The sequence below is a fragment of the Bombus huntii genome, chromosome 9 (assembly GCF_024542735.1).
Source record: "Bombus huntii isolate Logan2020A chromosome 9, iyBomHunt1.1, whole genome shotgun sequence".
NCBI lineage: Eukaryota > Metazoa > Arthropoda > Insecta > Hymenoptera > Apidae > Bombus > Bombus huntii.
The window spans coordinates 15,311,306-15,324,645 of NC_066246.1; the positions used below are offsets into that span (position 1 = coordinate 15,311,306).

At 37.6% G+C, this 13,340-nt stretch overlaps 2 protein-coding genes across 25 annotated transcripts in view; one reads left to right on the top strand and one right to left on the bottom strand.

Annotated features, from left to right (window-relative positions):
• The window catches only part of LOC126869373 (bromodomain adjacent to zinc finger domain protein 2B-like), a 229,673-nt gene that overhangs the window by 145,446 nt on the left and 70,887 nt on the right, over window positions 1–13,340 (top strand). For all 24 annotated transcript variants that reach the window (XM_050625812.1, XM_050625813.1, XM_050625811.1 and 21 more), the window contains one exon: window positions 4,519–4,576. The gene's annotated coding sequence lies outside the window, so the exon portion shown is untranslated. The remainder of the gene's footprint in view (window positions 1–4,518; window positions 4,577–13,340) is intronic.
• LOC126869544 (uncharacterized) lies at window positions 355–756 on the bottom strand. The gene has a single exon (XM_050626197.1). It carries the CDS (start codon window positions 754–756, stop codon window positions 355–357), a length of 402 nt encoding a protein of 133 aa, XP_050482154.1.

Here is a 13,340-nt window from a genome sequence, read left to right on the forward strand (position 1 = left end):
TTATTTTGAATGAACGAGTACAATGTGAATTGACTGCCACGGTTTTTCCTGTGACACCATGATGGTCATTGGTGACCGGAGCTTTTGAACTTCTTACAATCGTAAAAATTGAATGAAAATTGACAGTTGGGGCATTTTGAATATAACCGATAAATAGAAGATACTTTGAAATAAAAAGTGCCCCATTGAACAATTAAACATTTTTATTAGAACATCAATAAAAAAAGAATGAGAACAAATCTTGCATTTAACGGTACACTGTGTTAAAACACATTAAACATAAATGTGGCTCATCGATACAATCTGGACGATAGGTGATCACCTTTTTGGTCCGATTCTTAGCAATTTTTGATCCTAACTGTTTAACATTTTTTTATAGCACTCTCTGCAAAATTTTCGTGCCAGGTACGCTTGCCCTTCTTTCTTCAGCATTTCGTGTCGCAATCTTTGTCGAATAAGTATATTTGACGGCTCTGATGAATGGCACTGTGCAAGGTGCATTGCGAGTGCCATTCTAAACGCTGATACCTTGATTTTTGTTTTCGTTGCTTGTTTATAGAGTATCGTCGCGTTTGAAATTGATGTATTTAACAATAACTCTAAAGCTAATTTTGTATACCACTTGAGGGTTCTTCTACGTGGCGTAGAATATGGTATCATTTGATCCGATAAATCTACAGCACGTTTTCCTCTGTTGTGATCTACCACTACCATTGGTTTATCACAAACATAACTTTTTTTGCGGACCTTCACCATTTCAGCCGAATGTTTCGTCGAAATCATAACAATGTCACGCTTGTCTCTCCATCTTACTATTATATATAGAATGAGCAAATACTGTTTACTAATATCTTCTACACGTTTCGACAATGTATTCTGCACGTTTTGCTTACGACGAAAGAACGAATGCGAATGGTTTGTTGAAACAAACGAAACCTTGTTACAATATGTCGCTATCAGCTGTTACCAAGGCGCCACGGTGGTCACCACCAATAAGATAAACGGTCCATTGGGAAAGAATGTTGTCTTACATCACCAATTTATTATTATTTTGCCATTATATGCTTTGAATAATAAAAATACTCCCGTGGCGTCCTGAGCGAAACACGTGATTTCTGCGTGGCACTCAAAGTGTTAATAGTAATTCTACTAGTATTTTCAAGACTGTATTCTGACCTCTATGAAGTACATACGTGTTGCAATTACATTTCCTAATTTGTTTCGAACGTTGTCAATGCGATTATGATAATCACAGGTGTGTCTTATGCTTATCTATTTCTACAAGTGTCGATATACTAAATAGATAAATACTTTCGCGTGTCACGTATATTAAAATAATATACTAAACTCTTTCTTTGTCATAAAAAATGGCATTAAGTCGGTCGTGAGTTTCCGTACGACCAGTTTCATCGTGAAATGGAATGAAACTCGCGTGAAAAAAATTCCTCTGACATCCGTAAATGAAAGAAGGCAATGATTTATGACTTGGTTGGACAATCAGTGATATACGAAGCAGACTTTTAGAGAAGCAAACGAATTTCTCAAGGAGAGAAAGACAGATCGAGGCCACGAAAGTATTTCTTTGGCACAATAAAAAACAGTCGATGTTACGGTGCCCTTATCGTTTCGAATCGTCGAGAATCGTCAATGAAAAATCTGTACGGCCGTCGAAAACGGAGACGACACGCACGCGACTAGTAATATTGATTTCGTATTAACGAACGCCGATATACAGACGTTTCGTGGCGTTCTCTCATTTGTAGCGCGACGACCAACCTGACTGACCCTCCACAAATATTACCTTCGTTCGCGTTTCCACTTCGAAATCAATTTACTCGTTTGTGGTATTACTTTCGTTCGTCGACGATCGGAAGAAAGAGAGACAAGCAATTTGACCGACACGCGACGACGACAGAATCCTGGATTTTCCACCCCCTGCCCACCACCGTAGTTAGTTTCACATAGTTATTAACGATCGGTACATGTTTAAAGAATGGGCAGTAAAATGTGAATAACTTTCAGTGTCATTTTGCCGGTAATATTGATAAATTTTTCAAAGCACAAAATTGCTAGATTTATGAGAAAAATGTATCCTGTCAATTTTTCCCTGTTTTCTGCAGTAGGAAAAATATTGTAGTTTTGAATTGTCAGATTTTATTTTTTTTTTTTTTTACTACGGCATTTATTATATCATAAATTGCTGCGAGTATTATTTGTAATTATATCGCAATTAGCTGTCCATAGACAAACTGGGTCGTTGGTAATTTAAGCGAAAGTTGAAACTAGCTGCGTGTGCCCGGCGTTTCTCGCGCTTTTGAGGGGCTGAATAATTTGAACCTTGGGCATTAAACCTTCTTTCAAGGGTCTAAACCCTCACAAAATTATTTTTTTAAATATTCATAATTTTTTTCAAGTCCTCGCTTGTTCAAATTTCGCTTTAATTTACTTCCCGCTTTTTTTTTTTTAAAGTGATACTTTTACGTTAAATTTTGAAATTATCCAGGATACACGTGCACCATCGTGCGAGGAAAATCGATTCTTCACACGTTCTGTCTTCAAATTATCGAAAATCACCTATCAAGTCACTATAGAAAAATTTGCTCAGGCTTAAATTTAACGCATTTGGTTGTAATTGAGGATCCCGATAGAATTTTTTCTAAGGTGTTGAAGAATATTCATAGAAAATTTGGTGCGGGTACGTTGACTGCTGTGGAACTCTTTACAGAACACACAAACTTTGATTTTTATATATATATATAATGTTCAATTCTAGGATAATTCAGGGATCGATTCTGAAAATCTGAAAATCGAGTTTGTTGTAACAATACTTAAATAAAATACAGAAGTAACAATTAATGATAATTCATAACAATAAATAATAATAAATAACAAGGCTTTGTACAAGGTGTACCTGAAAATCGAGAATCGATTTTCCACGTCCTAAACTACCACTCTTCCTCTGTCAATCTTCAATACTCTAAATAATAATTTCTCTCTTATGATCGTGTCTATTTCTAACGCTCGAAATCTTTCTTCTTCTCTAACCGTCCGTCTGTGAAATGACTGTTTGGCAAATCGTAACAACAAATAAGGCCACACTGTCCATTAAACAGAGAAAGTCCCTTTGTTTATCCGCGTTTGAACTCTTAGGGAGTTTACGTATATAAGCAACGAATTGTTTTATACATAATAGATAAAAAATACATTATACATAAAAAATCATCAATTTTGACAGGAGTTATTTTTTTTATCCACCCTTAATCTTTACGAAAGAGTTGAGATAAGATGAAGGAATGGAATAAATTTATTTCATGGATATTCTATGCTTTTTAAGAATTACAGTACATTTACATTGTAATAGAATAGTAAAAAGAATTTTTAATTCATGGACTGGAATGTATATTCGTAGCATTCCATTTCAAAGTGAAATGATCGAAATATTAGTTATTAAAATATTCGTCCTTGCTTTAATTTTCCTCTTACACGTAACAGTATGTTGCAAGTATCTCGGTATAGTCGAATTTGCCCGATATCGTTTCGATATCAGTCAAAGTTGCTCCCTCGTACGGAAACTTGGTCTGTTTGCACCAGGAACTTCTGAAACATGGCGAAATTAAACATTTACCCTCGGTTGCATATGGTGCACCGTTCACCGTGTACGTATAAATATTTATCAGGAGTAGCTGGCTGTAATCCCTCGCGAAATGGATGCTCCGTGAATATGAATGGCGATAATCGCGTGCACACTATTGTACTTTGTTCCACGTAAGCAGAGCGGCTGTTTTCATTCATTGATATGGAAAATTGATTCTTGCGATATGCTCGAACTCGAAGCATAGAGTTGTCAGAGTGTGCAATTTTTTTCGAAATTCTGAATCCTTAATCTTTTCATATTCTCTGAAAATTTACGAAAGTTTCGCGTTATCGTGCAACTGTTAGCTCAAGGATTATAGATGCCGAAAGAATAATTTTTGGCAACTTTAATAATTAAATCCAAAGATAACAGAAACTGAAATTTAATTCCTTATAATATCAGATTATTGTTCCTATCTAATAAAAATGGAATGTATTTTCAATATAACTGAAATCGAACACTGATTTCGCATCGTATTGCTTACAGTATTTTGTGATTTTCATATTGCGTATATTTTGTTAAATTCTATCACCATTTGCATCTATAGTTACGTCTGAATTCGATCGATTCATTATAAATAAAATACAAAAATGTTCAAGGCTTTCGATGAACGTATCGTTGGCTATTAGGGAATGTCATATGTTAAAACTATGAGAACTGTCTCGCGTCGAACCGAGAATAAAAAATGACCAAACGAAGGATAAAGGGCGAAACTGTGGCGCGTAATGAACGAGTAGAAAACTCTTCGGTTAACATGCAAATGTGACGGAGATTTCCTAATGGCTGTGTGTTTGCATTCTAATTGGTCGAGGCGGTGATATAGGAACTGCGGAGAATCGTTCGACAGCGAAATATTAATGGCACCTCGTATTTCTCTGTTTCAGATGTGATGGAGCCTCGTGGAGCCAGCTTTTACTATGAGTTGAGGCCCCGTAATTAATTGTGAGTATTTCAACATTTTAACGCGCTTTTCCTTACCTTCCATAATCGATCGTCGCTCCATATTTGTTCACAGCGTGATTTGACTTTAATACACGGCAAATTAAATTTTATTTTCTATCCTCAGCATTGACAATGATCTATATAGCAGTAACATAAATAATGTAAGCATAGTTGCAAATTGAAAATTCTTTTCCTTCCGTTTAAATTGCAACGTGTTAAGAACAGTCGAAGAAATTAATTACCAACGAATAATCTTTGTAGTCAATGCTGAAACAAATTAAGAAAAAGAACAAATTAACAGACCGCGGATTTCTATCCCATTTTATCAATTACTAACCATGGAAACACATTTCTTCTTACGTTTCTGTAAATAAAACGCTAAACTTAGAACCGGGTTTGGCAACAATAAATGCATTTAATTGATTAATTAACAACCTGTTAAAGCACTATATCGCGTACATGCAACATCCAACATGAAAAGCTATCTATTTCCGTATCTAATCACAAGCAAAGCAATAGAATTTAAATAGACGTTTGTTTCATGTGTTTAAGTAGATATTATTCTATACATTCTATACATTTTTGCATTTTGAAATATCCATAAATAATCGTAGTTTATTAATTATTCAGCGTCAAGATTAAAACCGACCATGATTCAAGCGTATCTAGTGTAGTATCGTGGAAAAAAGGCCTGTGGCGGCACTCCATAGCAAATACTATCACTCGACACTAACTAGTGTCGGACGACGAGACCAAGTTTTCAGGATAGAAAAAAATAAAAAAAAATCATAAAAAAGCTCCGCTCCCCAGCGGCTTAAACCCAAAAATTGTATTAAACACGAAACCGCCGCGTATCGGTACCTTTGCCTAACATATCATTACAAAAATTCTGTAAACTGTTAAAACTGTATTCTTGGACTCAATAAACTTTAAATCTTCTTAAAAAAGTGTCGGACGACGGCAGCGCAGTGGTTAGCGCCTTAGGTTGCTAACGTTTGGAACTCGGGTTCGAATCCCGGCGACCGGAGTCCGATTTTTCTTCCACGATACAAAAAATGAAAAGAAAAGCGGCTGTACCCAGCAGCGACGTCTTACAGCCTGAGTATTCCGATACTACACTAGTAACCTTGTAACGTTTGAAATCTGGTTTAAAATGTCACGCGTCTGTATGTCTAACAAATCCTCATCCTCCGTGACTGTTCGCCTGGACTTCTGTTCGCATTATACTCGTTGATCGAAGGAAATGTAATTTACGCAGTGATCGAAGCGTTTCACGCTAGTTTCATTAATGGAAGGTTTAGCGAGTCGGCAGAGTCAAGGTCCATGATCTTGCGAATCCAAGTTCACGGGGATCGTGAACGTTCAACTAAGCAACCTTTCTCTTCGCCCTTGAATTATGCGCACAGCATTGAACCACGTGGTGTAATTATTATCGGTTCAAGAACGCAGTATTGTTCATGACAACGACGATCTGTCTCCAGTTAACTTCATTTGCTAAGAAATGTCTTCTTTGTCCTCTTTCTCTATCATTTCTTTATTATATCAACCCTCTGCTTAATGATTTGTTTACGACCAATTTAACGCGAGACGCACAAGCTAGTAGTAAAGAATAGCTCGCGAGGAACTGAATCTACCAAAATAATATTTCTACAAAAGTTGTTCGATGGAGGAAACCAAATGGTAGAAATTGTTTTCTGTAGATCGAGTGGTGGCGGGAAAAAGTGAAATTAATTTTTTAAGTGAAACCGTATATTCCTTTTTAATAGCACGATGGAATTTGTTAAGACGATTTTAATAAATGACCTACCCTATGCGGGCATTTATCGTTGGAATATCTTACAAATTATATTGTAAATTCGCAAAGGCAAAAACTATATCCATGTTCATAATGTTTAACGCATTTGATCGTGCTGCATTAGTAGTTAAGGGTGAAATTTACGGAAACGGTTCTTTAAAGACATAACGAAAGAAAGAAGAGAAATCCAATTATTTCGCTGGTATCCTGCGCGCTGGTTCATCGAAACACCCAAACCACCTCTTTGCAAGCCAAATCGGAGCCGCGTAGCTCGGGCGCGCGTTCCGAGCTCCGGCCGGTCCACTGGCGCACGCACGATCGCTCATAATCGCAGGTAACCCGAGCAACACACAGAGAGGAGAGAGAGTCGATGCGCACACAGAGAGCCGTGTGGCAGCTAACAGAAGCAGCAGCGGCAGACGCGGTCGCTCTCGACGGAACCGGATCGCGCGGGTGTGTACAACGCGAGAGATACACAGAGAAGAGAGAGAAGAGACCGGGCCAACACAGCCGAGTGGAAGCGTACGAAAGTCCCTGTTAGCGACGCTCTATGCCCTATAGCATCCATATAACCGTCGTATTCGTGGCTGTTAGGGGTAGAGAGAGCGAGAGAAACGGAGATAGAGGGATGGTGGAGGTTAAAGAAGAAAGATAGCGAGACCGCGATAGGAACCGAGCGCAAGAGAGAGGTAGATAGAAGTCGAGGGATGGTTTTGCTCTGGTGGCTCTGTATTGATTGCTACTCCTCCTCCACTTCCACCGCCTCCTGCGACCACATCTCTCGTTCTCTCTTTTTCTCTCGCTGAATTCTCTCTCCGGTCGCCGTGCTCTCCGAGCGTTGCCTGTATATTTCTCCTTCTACGCGTACCTGTCTCTTTTTTCCTCCCTTTTTCTGCACCCCCTTCCTCCTCCCGTTGGCACGTTCGCCAGCGTTCACCGCCACCCTTCGTTCCATCTCCGTCACCCTCCGCCTCTCCGCCTCGTTCATCCGTCCCTGTCCCTCTGGCCGTTCTTGCTGGCCCGGTCTCTCCTCTCTCCGGAGCCGCACACCAACGCATCTCGTAACCGTTGCCTCTGCTACGCGCAACCATCAAGATCCGAGGTCCTCGTTGCCACGTATATCCGAGCGAACCGCTCCTCTTTCCTCTTCCAACCACCCTCCTTCCTCTGTTTGCTTCTTTCTCTCTCTCTCTCTCTATCCCTCTCGTTTGTATGTTGCCCGTCTCTGTTCCTCGCTCTCGCTGTTCTCCTCTCTTGCTTCTCTGTGGAGAACCGACCAAGTTCGTCTGTAATTGACGCAGATGCGGCAAAGGGGGAGCGGGAGGATAGCAGAGACCGGTGACAGCGGCTTCGACGGCGGAAGCGCAATTCTTTGCGCTCCGCGTGGAAATTGATCGAACCAGAGCCGATGCCTGTGTAGAGGGGCAGGCTGTCTGGCATCGATACGAGACACGACTCGTTACCCACGGATAACGAGAAGTCTTCTTCTTGCGTTTAAGCACGGTTTCCTTAGATTCGGCTTAGTTTTCGTAAATTCAGGATCGAGGGCATTAAAATGTCGCGAGCTGTGCTGCAGAGTTTCGAGTGATAGATCTTGAGGAATTGTTCTTTTGTTTCCAGGAAGATGTTGGTCAGTGGAGGAACATTTTATTTGGACTTGTCGTTACGTGCAACAGGATTTTGTTGCTACGTCATGGTATTCGTTGTGCTAATATTCAAGGATTAAAGAAAGGGTAAATGAAAATAAAATGAATCTTGATTTTGCCCTACAAATGCTATAAATGCTGGATCAAACGTCGATCAAATGTTTAGAATCGTTATGTTCTGTGCTGTACAGGTGTCGATAATTCGATATATATGCACATTACAGCTTTAAAGTCTTTAATATCCTTGGTTTCGTATAGCTCAATCCATCTTGAAGTTTTTAGACAAATAAACATCATCCTTGGTAGCCAAAGGACTAAGTTAAACAAGGATTCTCATTTTCCTATATGATCTGTGATCCATCGAAAAGTGATATCGTGTCAACACACGCGACATGTTTCCCGTGGTCTGTTCCTCTACCATGTTTTGTATCCATTGAAGAGAATACTTCAAACAAGTGGGAACAGCATTTAAACTGGCGGCAAGATTCGCGTTGGGAAAACGGTCATAATTTAACGTCGATGACAGAAGGTAACGTTCCTTGACAGCAGTCACCTCGAAATTGACACCTGTCACCGTCACCTGCTGTCAGACGAGTATCCGACTAGCATGTGCATCGATAGCGTCGCAAAACAATATCGTTCTCCGTTATTGATTGATCGGTCGGCCTGCGGATTTTTCCAGCAATTATTAGAAACATTTTTTCGCAGTGGCAGGCTTTTTCCAATGGAACATGGTTCCGTTGTTGGAAATATAAAACGAGAAAAAAAACTATCCACGCTTCCTGGAGGCGTTTTTCGGATGCAGATCGACTTTTATGGAGAACTCGCGTTACCAAAATTGTTGTTCGTCGTTGATCGTAGTTTGATCTGCGTGTCAGTTACAAGGTACATGGCTTCTTCGTTTTCGTTTTCGCAACAGGAAAATACAGGTGGGTGGTTTTTGTATCGCGTCGATGAATTGTGCAAGTCGTAACGATGGAAACGCGCGGAAACAACAGAGAGGAAAGATTCATGATAATTTTAATGAAAAATATTTAGAAATTTATGGACACCGGTGGAAATGGAGTGTGTATGGGTTGATAAAGAACACAGAATCGGTAAATACGCGCGGTCTTGATTAAACGATCAAAGTTAACAAATAAAATATAAATCATTATGCAAATAACCGACGATGGGGTTTATCATATGCGTCGATCGGTAAATAAATCATTTCTCTCTTTGTCGAATGAACATTGTACCAACGCGTAACAAACGTGTAAAATTTTAGCGAAGATATAAAATCATCCGCTCTCTCGTACCTCTGGATACCAGCACTTCGTTATTCACGCCCGTGTAATTTATCTTCTGGCAATTTTGCGGCGTATCAAAATTAAAAGTTACCATCTTCTTTTTTAGATTTTCCGAAACACCGAATATCACCATTTTCCCATATTAGATTGATGTATGTTATTTTATATTTAATTTGATGAACCTATCCAATTTTATTCTATCGTTAAAAAATACGAATCTCGTTTATTTGCTTTCATGAATAACGAGAATTTTCCTGTGTTTCTCTTATATGAGTTTAAATTTGAAAAAGTGGTGTAAAAGTGGAGATACAAATTTGTAATTCGGACAAGGTTCGAGACATCTTCTAGACAGTTTCCTAACGCATGAATCATTCTAGAAACAATTGTAACTCTATTCTAGAAATTTTTCAATCCTAAAACTGCTAATTCGTATGAAATATCGACTGTTATAAATGAAACTATCTACTTGGTCGTTAGGAACGTGTCTTGAACTACGTAGAAATTGTTGAGAATTGTGAATCTTAATCGCCGAAATAACTGTATAGCAACACTTGGATTACACTTAGAATTGATATCAAAATAGTTTCAGATTTATTTAATATGTGATTTGCAAGATATTCGTCGATACAAATTTGCACGAGTCTCAGCATTCTCTTTGTCTGACCATCTTCTTTACCACACTACCACAATTGTGGACCAATTGTATTCATCTGTTTTACGAGACGCTGTGCACGCACATACTAGGTCGTCCGAAAAGCTTCTTTCGTTTTATAAGGAAATAATGGACGCACAATATTTCCCGTTTTATATTATTTTATCGAATTATGAATGATCCTTTTTGTTCTATCAAGATAAAGATCACAACGTTCGACAGATTAGGTTTCATGTTTGTATAAAGATCGTTGTAAAAGACGTGTCTGTAAGAGAAAGACATTTTTCAGACAACCTAATATTTATTAATACAAATATTTATATTATTAATATAATATTTCCAATTTTATATTAATAATGTTTTATACTTTTATATTTTATAAAAATTTATATCTGTTGGCAATTGTGGATCTTAATCGCCGAAATAAATGTGTAACAACACTTGGATTACACTTAGAATTGATATCAAAAGTTTCAGATTTATTTAATATGTGATTTACAAGATCTTCGTCGATATACATTTGCACGAGTCTCAGCACTCTCCTTGTCTCACCATCTTCTTTACCACACTACCACAATTGTGGACCAATTGTATTCATCTGTTTTACGAGACGCTGTGCACGCACATACTAGGTCGTCCGAAAAGCTTCTTTCGTTTTATAAGGAAATAATGGACGCACAATATTTCCCGTTTTATATTATTTTATCGAATTATGAATGATCCTTTTTGTTCTATCAAGATAAAGATCACAACGTTCGACAGATTAGGTTTCATGTTTGTATAAAGATCGTTGTAAAAGACGTGTCTGTAAGAGAAAGACATTTTTCAGACAACCTAATATTTATTAATACAAATATTTATATTATTAATATAATATTTCCAATTTTATATTAATAATGTTTTATACTTTTATATTTTATAAAAATTTATATCTGTTGGGAATTGTGGATCTTAATCGCCGAAATAAATGTGTAACAACACTTGGATTACACTTAGAATTGATATCAAAAATTTCAGATTTATTTAATATGTGATTTACAAGATCTTCGTCGATATACATTTGCACGAGTCTCAGCATTCTCTTTGTCTCACCATCTTCTTTACCACACTACCACAATTGTGGACCAATTGTATTCATCTGTTTTACGAGACGCTGTGCACGCACATATTAGATCGTTTGAAAAGTTTCTTTCGTTTTATAAGGAAATAATGGATGCACAATATTTCCCGTTTTATATTATTTTATCGAATTACGTATGATCCATTTTGTTCTATCGAGATAAAGATCACAATGTTCGACGGATTAGGTTTCATGTTTGTCTAAAGATGCGTCGTTGTAAAAGACGTGTCTGTAAAGGAAAGACACTTTTCGGGCAACCGAATACTTTCTCGATTTTGTAGAATCTGTTTCCGTCAACGAGTTGTGTCTTTCGTCGAAATAAGGGCGAGAGGAATCGCAGAAAGAATTGCGAATGAAAAATGGCGAAGATTACTGAATTGTGAGAATTAAGGGATAGAGGAATATCGTGGACATGAGCACTGTATGTGGTCGGTATGCTGTGCGATTTTCTCTTTTGTGTTTGGTCGATGTGGAATTTGTACAAAATTCGATATACATACATGTCTGAAAGGATCGTGTTGGATATTCGATTCGTTTCAAATTTGATAGCGCAGTTGTTCTTTCAGTTTCATATGTGGTGTTCATATATGTGTGTCACTACTACACGGCTAATCTAGTGTAGCACACGAAACGACACATATTTCAATAGAAATTAATTCGATTAAATACGTAATTTCGAAGAACTACGCGCAATTGAAATGTTTTTTCGAAAGATATTTACTTTTTTACGCACTTTTTTACATGTTATACGCATTTTAAACTTTATACATAGTCATAATGTAATCGTAATAACCGCATTTCATTCAACGCCAAGAAAATTTCTAAGTGTTTCGTGTAGCAGGTACAATACGATATACAAATTGGTAAAAAGTTTGGATAAGTGAGAAAATGCTTTCTTGAATTACTGTAAATCACTCAGCACGTGGCGCACAGTCAATCACGAAAGGGGTAAAGTTTTTGTCCATATGCGCAGGGTTGGAGGAAGTTTCATAGTCGTGTCTGGGTCACTATGCTTGGCAATAACCGATAAACTTTTCGCGCGATGGCACAAGCAGAGAAGAAAAAGGGCCTTTCCCTCTGTGTAGCCGTGTGTTCAGCAAGATATATGAGACACGACGTCCCCTGTATCTATTTCCATGTTATTGTTACACCATGGCCCAGTCGCGCTCTCAGAGGCCTCCATTTTTCTTTCCACCCTCCGTCGCGTTCTTCAAGGGGTTGGTCGATGCGTTCGAATAAAAATATTAGCTTGAAGTTCATTCTTTCTGGTACGGAGGTTAAGAAAATATTTTCATTCTACTGATATGCAAAATTTCATTTGTTAAATCTTTCACAGATTGTTAACTAATTAAATGTTAAGTATATTTGTTTTCAATAAAACTGGTTTTGAAGCTTCATGCGTCATATCTTCTGTATAAAACATCAGAAGATACGTGTCGTTTCTATCGTAAACGATAGATAAAACTTTCAAAAATTTCCTGAAAATTCAATTCTAAAAAAGCTAAGCCTGCTATTTTATGTTTTTCGTATGAAAAGCAGGTTTGTTATATTTTTTTAAATACTCGCATTTATATTACGTGGGAAATATTATAACAATTGCGAAGTAGAAGTGATACAGAAATTGTGCTATCGTACTGAAAACAGTCGATCCATTCTTATTGTTAGATTTACGTGAATCCATCCTTCCCTTTTTCCATGAAATTTTGCAAACTCGTGATATTGATATGCATGCGTGGTTTCAAGGAACGGAATCTAGGTTAACGCTTTCCGTGATTTATGCTTTGTCCGTTGTACCATCGGTCAGTGTTGAGATTCCGCAAGGCCATTTTATCGATTCGTAGCTGACTGTGTCGATTGACACTTGCAAAAATCGTACTCACAATTTGTTTTCTTCCGATGACATTATACAGAAAAATGACAATTATATCCTAACATATAATTTACCTACTTCTCGTTCTTTGACTATTCATAGACGTTTACATTAAATATTTTTAAAGCTACCACGTATTTCAATGGAAAAATCTCGCGACGAGCTATATTCATCGTTTCAAAGTATAAAAATCCTTTCGTTTCGTCGAATATTTATTTCTGCATTTTGATCCTAACATTTTTAACGCCTCCAGTGTATATCTTAAAATAGTTCCTCCGACGTTGAATATTTTTGGTAATTAAAGCCATTGTTCGTTTGAACCCAGAAACCTGGCAAGCTACAGTCGTCTCAATGCAAATAATTAGAAGGTCTTTTTATGTTTCGATGATTTT